Here is a 6,323-nt window from a genome sequence, read left to right on the forward strand (position 1 = left end):
TCAGTTGCAACAACATGATATATATTATGCCGATGATACGTTCAATTACAGACAAATAACGATAAACAGAAAAGAAAACGAAGCCCTAATATTGCTGATAGCTTACCAGGACAAAGTATGTACTTGTTTACTAAAACACTGGCACTGATCACCAAAGAAATGTGCTAGGAATTCGAAGCCATTGTCTAACAGCTGTTAAGGGATTCCTCTCCGGGCCGCAAAATGTTAACAGTTGTTCAACATTAGAGAACATCATATCTGCTTTGAGATAATCTAATTACTAGTACTAAGCCCCCACACCACATGACCTGTTCTATTAACAAATATAGGGGTGATTTCTGAAATTTTTACATCGATAATAAAAAAAGCTACCGCGGAGAAAAAACAGCGTGCATGCATCATCGCACAGATCCGTGCAGAGGACATACCAAATTGTAACCAAAGTACATACGAATGCGACAACGGGAACATACAGATACAGATCCGAACGCGTTACATAGACATTATGTATTACGCGTTACATAAACAATACTAGTAGTCTGTCACTGCAGGTTACCCTCCGGTCACAAATTAATTAGATCGCCATGTCCCTCTCGCCTTAGAAAAATGGTCAAGAATACGGTTTCTGGTAAAGAAAATAAAGAATTGTCAGACGAAGAACGTAAATTAGGTGAAAAAAAAGTTTTACCTTCCAGTTTGTGATGCTGATTCATCGCTGAAGTGTCAAATCGTCTTGAAAGTGGTCTCAAACTGGAGCAAAGTAGTCGTTTACACGTACGTTACACTCCGACAAACAACAATGGCTGCCAGGCAAAGTGACCTTTCCAGGTCTCATAACACAGTATTTATCCGCGACCCCGTCCCCAAAAGTAGTTCGGGTCAAAATAGTGCACCACAGTACTTGCTAATGCCGTAGTTATTCTTCCGTGCACAACAGCAGGGTGGAAACTGTGGTAAATGGTAGAGAAATACATCGGTGTTGATACTGTATAAGTTGGATTACGTTTATTAGAACTTCGGCCGGCAGAAATTTGCGCCTTGATACTGTTACCGGCACTTCCTGTGCGTCGTCTGCAGTTCCATGACCTCCGCTGGAGTCAAATCAAAGTGTCAATTACAAAGTAACGAGCCGGCAAATCTATGCAGTCTGCGAATGCCTAGGCGACCATACGCATTGTCATAGTACACGTGTATATTTAGACCCTGGCCGGGAGACGAAAGGGTATGTCACTCTGTAAGGGGCGGCATAACTCCGACGATATGTGTACAGTGATGATGATGATATACAGACCATAGCTCTCGCTGCAAACATTGTTGTTGATAATTACATACTCGTGGGCGTACATTTAAGTTGGATACTATAAGAATTAACTGAATGATCTTTTTGTACAACGTCGCAGCCTTGAAGGCCGGATTGTGTGATACATTACACTTCAGTACACACTAACTTAAAACCGTTAAAACAGTTGAATAAAATTATATACATTGCAAATATATTATTTTACATAATGATAAACACGATCACTTAAAATCATTGGAAGATTGAGATACAGCGTGTAGAACATTCGGTAGGCTAAAAAGACATTTAATGCGGAGATACATGACTTCAGATGTCTAGTTCAGTCACTTGTTTAACAGTTTCACTAGGTATGGGATCGGAGAGTTTTTGTGTCGATTGATACGGAATAGTGTAGCATTAAGTTACTGTTTGTTTCTCTTTTACTTTTAAGACCTTATAACGTGCACAGAGAGAGATGGCATGAAAAACCAGCAAGAGAATACCTTGGCAGCCGCTTTGAAAGTATAAATTTATTTTTCCACATTACGTAAATAATCATGTTAAAAGAATGCATGAAATATGACCACGTTTTCACGTGCATGAAATTACATAAGAATAAACTCAATAACGGTCAGTACTATATCTACGTTTGGTAAGTTATCAAGTTACAACTTCCTAGCATTGTTATCTAAGAGTATTAAATCAACATCTAATACATCAACCATGATGATGATGATAATGACGATCAACATCTTATTCAGCAATAATACAATGTTGAATACAGATTATTGTCCTCAAATCGAGTCATTCAATACTCATGTTTGCAACAGCAACTATTAAGGTTAAGTGATAATATGGGCATGCCGCACATGTAGGGTAGGGTAGTTTACAAAACTCCCCAAGTACCCTCTGATTAAATTAAATCAATCTCAGCCTACGGCTGAATACAATGTGCCTGACAACGCCTGACTTAAGTGAGGATACAAAGCTAATTTCAGGGGCGCTAAGAACACGTCTTGATATGTGTTCGTTGATATCTTGTGAACGATTGGCCTTATTGGTGTGCTTAGCGCCCCTCATTTATGCCGAAAATATTCACGATAAAGGAAGTGTCTACACGTATAGGGAATACATGGGTAGGGTCTGCATGGGTTTAGTGAGTTTCATATTGTTTTACAAATAAACGTTGCGTAATTCGTCACAAGTGGAATTCCATAAAAGGTCGGCTGATCATGTATTCATTGATACATTATCTATTGGGAAATAATACTCCCTTCTGTTGTGGAATGCCCCTTTAAGGCATGAGATTTCAAGTGTCTGCTTTCGCCACGCGACTTCGGCTACTCCCCATACCTTAATCACCTATGAAGCATGAACCAATGAGTGCGCAGTGTGGATAGGAAACTATTACAAAGAAACGAGCCGACAAAGCCATGCTCATTTTCAGATAATTTCTACATCGTACCCTGAACTTCAACATACTAAATTCTTGTAAATAGTTTCTGCACCTTGCTATGAATTTTTCGGCGTCTAACCTCCTCACTTTAAGGTCCTTAACCATATAAATCCCCATCGGCGAAAAACTGTGTACTGATATCTTCATTTGTGCACTGTGGAGGACGAAGGTCATGGCTGATATACATGATCACCCTACACCGTTTTAAACTATGAGTATGACAACAACCTGGCGTTTTAGCCTGTTAAACAACGCTTTCAAACGTGTTCTTGTATTGTTGTCTTTTTCGTTTGTCTGCCTAGGATGGCCTGGTGAGATCTGCTAATAAAGGAAAGACAGCTAGTACGTTTATATCTAAAGACATTATAATGCTTAAAATAACCTATGGCCAGTCTGGGAATGCCGGCGACCCTTACGAATACAAATGTAGTTATACACGTGTATATACAGACCATCTTATGTCATATGTTCCATTATAGACACTACGTGTGCTATCTTACGCCCTGTATATTAATTTTTTTATTCTTATTTCTATATTTTTATGTATGTAGAATATTGTTATTGATAAGTGTCCTGTGAGAGAGAATGCCATGCATAACCAGCAAGAGAAGACCGCTTTGAAAGTACAGCTTTATTTTTCCACATGATGTAAAGAATCGGGCTACAATAACGCACGAATTATCACCACTTTTCCAAGTAATACATGAAATAACATAAGAACAAACTCAATAACGGTCAGTACTATATCTACGTTTGCCAAGTTATCAAGCATTGTTTTCTAAGAGCATCAACTTCTTCTTACAGCAAAAATACAATGTTGGATACAGAATATTGTCCTCAAATTGAGTCATTGTTTACAACAGCAACTGTCAAGGCTCAGTGATGAGATGGGCATACCGCACATGTAGGGTTGGCTAGTTTACAGGCTCGGCCACGTGTAAGTGTAAACTACTTTTCCTTGAAGCAGAATAGTCGCACCGATCACATTGTTGTTTTACGTCTACAACTGTATTTTTGCACGAGGCTAGATACTTAAGTACTTATCATCATATGGATTATTATATACACACTATAGTCACATGCATAGTGTGTCTCGTCCTGTGTCTGTTTACACACGGTATTGTTGTGTTTCGGTGTATTTAGTCACACTGCTTACACGTAAATTGTTTGTCATATTTACCATGAACGATCATGGATTACAGCCGTTCTGTACTTACACTCACTGAACGTTGCGTTATTCGCAATTGTGTTTAGCCACATGTTGGTCTAAGTGGCATTTCTGTGCAGCGGAATAGTCGCACTGGTCACACTTGCAAGGTTTCGCACCTGTATGTTTTCTCATATGTACGGTTAAGTAAGACCTGTCAGCCGTCCTGAATCCGCACTCTCCACACATGAAGGGTTTTTCGCCGGTGTGTTTATACATGTGTCTGTCTAGATTATATTTGTGTGATGCAGAATAGTCGCACTGGTCACATTTATAGGGCTTTTCACCCGAATGTTTCCTCATATGTACGGATAGGTTAGACCTCTGAGCCGTTCTGTACCCGCACTCTTCACACATATATGGCTTTTCTCCGGCGTGTTTAGCCACATGTCGGTCTAAATGGCATTTCTGTGCAGCAGAATAGTCGCACTGGTCACACTTGTAAGGTTTTTCACCTGTATGTTTTCTCATGTGTGCGGTTAGGTTAGTCATGCGAGCAGTTCTGTATTCGCACTGTCCACACATGAAGGGTTTTTCTCCGCTGTGTTTAGTAAGGTGAAGGTCTAAAGAAACTTTATGTGCAGCAGAATAGTTGCACTGGTCACACTTATAAGGTTTCACACCTGTATGTCTTCTCAAATGTACAGTTAAGGAAGACCTGTCAGCCGTCCTGAATCCACACTCTCCACACATGTAGGGTTTCTCGCCGGTGTGTTTATGCATGTGTTTGACTAGATTGCCTTTGCATGAAGCAGAATAGTCGCACTTGTCACATTTATAAGGTTTCATACCTGTATGTGTTCTCATATGTTCGGATAGTTGAGACCTGAGAGCAGTCCTGTATTCGCACTGTCCATACATGAAGGGTTTTTCTCCGCTGTGTTAAGTAAGGTGAAGATCTAAAGAAACTTTATGTGCAGCAGAAAAGTCGCACTGGTCACACTTATAAGGTTTCTCACCTGTATGTTTTTTCACATGTATGGTCAAGTAAGACCTGTCAGCCGTCCTGTATCCGCACTCTTCACACATGTAGGGTTTGTTGCCAGTGTGTTTAGCCATGTGTCGGTTTAAAATGCTTTTGCGTGTAGTAGAATAGTCACATTGGTCACATTTATAGGGCTTTTCACCTGTATGTGTTCTCATGTGTTCGGATAGGTGAGACCTGCTAGCAGTCCTGTATCCGCACTCATCACATATGTAGGGTTTTTCTCCGGTGTGTTTAGCCATGTGTCGGTCTAAAGCGCTTCTGTGTGTAGTAGAAAAGTCGCATTGGGCACATTTGTAGGGTTTCTCGCCCGTATGAGTTCTTATATGTCGAGATAGGTTGGACCTATTAGCCGTTCGAAATCCGCACTCCCCACACATGCGAGTTTTTACTCCGGTGTGTTTGGTCATGTGTTGGTCTAAGTTGTATTTTGTTGCAGAAGTATAGTTACACTGGTCACACTTGTAAGGTTTCTCGCCAGTATGTATTCTCATATGTTCCAATAGGCGACACCTGATAGCCGCCGAGTATCCACACTCTCCACAGATGTAGGGTTTTTCGCCGGTATGTTTAGTCATGTGTCGGTCTAAGTGAACTTTCTGTGCAGCAGAATAGTCACACTGGTCACATTTATATGGTTTCTCACCTGTATGTTTTCTCATGTGTTTGATTAGGACAGACTTTTTGGCTGCCCTATAGCCACACTCCGTACACGCAAAGCGTTTATTCACAGTGCGTTTCACCGCAAGTCTGTCCTTCTGCTCTGTTCGACCCTGTGCGGGAGGACGGTCAGATTCTACTTCACACTTTTCCTCACATGGAATGTTTTCTTCCTCATTTTGCTGCCTTCCCGTGTCTAATGTCTCACTGCTGCTTGTCTCGTCCCCTGGGTGTACAGCTGGATGATCGTCCATAGCGACCTCACCGCTTCTCTCACCCATTTCTAGAATAACAATAAAACATCCGAAATTAAACGAGAAGAAACACTGGTAGACACACACGCAAACTTACTCACACACACAAGTATATGTATTAGCCCATGTACTCACTCGTTCCAAAAAAATACATTTATGCATTTATCTGTGTGCAAATCCATGCCCGTAGGCTATTTGCAAGGGTACAGATAGATAATAAACAAGTAACCGTAGATAACTTACTAGTACTTTTTGACGAATTTATGGTTCCGCCACGTCAGTTGCAACAACATGATATATATTATGCCGATGATATGGCCAGTTACAGACAGACAAATAGTGATAAACAACAACAAAAATGAAGCCCTAATATTACTGATATCTTACCAGGATAAAGTATGTACTTGTTTACTATAACACTGGCACTGATCACCAACGAACGATTTTTTTCAAATAATACATTTATGCATTTACATTCTGTA

At 40.4% G+C, this 6,323-nt stretch overlaps 2 protein-coding genes across 2 annotated transcripts in view; both read right to left on the reverse strand.

Annotated features, from left to right (window-relative positions):
• The window catches only part of LOC118421900 (gastrula zinc finger protein XlCGF57.1-like), a 3,308-nt gene extending 2,210 nt beyond the window's left edge, over positions 1-1,098 (reverse strand). Inside the window, exon 1 of the mRNA XM_035829404.1 lies at positions 689-1,098. Within this exon, the coding sequence (XP_035685297.1) occupies positions 689-713 (25 nt within the window). The 5' untranslated portion in view covers positions 714-1,098. The remainder of the gene's footprint in view (positions 1-688) is intronic.
• Positions 1,099-3,969: 2,871 nt separating this feature from the next.
• On the reverse strand, positions 3,970-5,868 carry LOC118421901 (zinc finger protein 771-like). The gene is made up of 3 exons (XM_035829405.1): positions 5,574-5,868; positions 5,220-5,465; positions 3,970-4,061 (listed from the first exon to the last, which is right to left on the reverse strand). The coding sequence occupies exons 1-3, from the start codon at positions 5,866-5,868 to the stop codon at positions 3,970-3,972; spliced, it is 633 nt and encodes a 210-aa protein (XP_035685298.1).
• Between the last annotated feature and the right edge of the window lie 455 nt (positions 5,869-6,323).

This window comes from Branchiostoma floridae, chromosome 8 (assembly GCF_000003815.2).
Source record: "Branchiostoma floridae strain S238N-H82 chromosome 8, Bfl_VNyyK, whole genome shotgun sequence".
NCBI classification, from domain to species: Eukaryota; Metazoa; Chordata; class Leptocardii; order Amphioxiformes; family Branchiostomatidae; genus Branchiostoma; species Branchiostoma floridae.

What these genes read in the sequence shown, in the direction of transcription:
- LOC118421901 (XM_035829405.1), bottom strand. Translation starts at nt 5,868, where the DNA reads ATGGGTGAGAGAAGCGGTGAGGTCGCTATGGACGATCATCCAGCTGTA. An exon ending in ACACATGAGAAAACATACAG is followed by an intron (nt 5,466 to 5,573) that starts GTGAGAAACCAT and finishes ACATCTGTGGAG; the next exon opens with AGTGTGGATACTCGGCGGCT. An exon ending in GGGCGAGAAACCCTACAAAT is followed by an intron (nt 4,062 to 5,219) that starts GTGCCCAATGCG and finishes GAAAACATACAG; the next exon opens with GTGCGAAACCTTGCAAGTGT.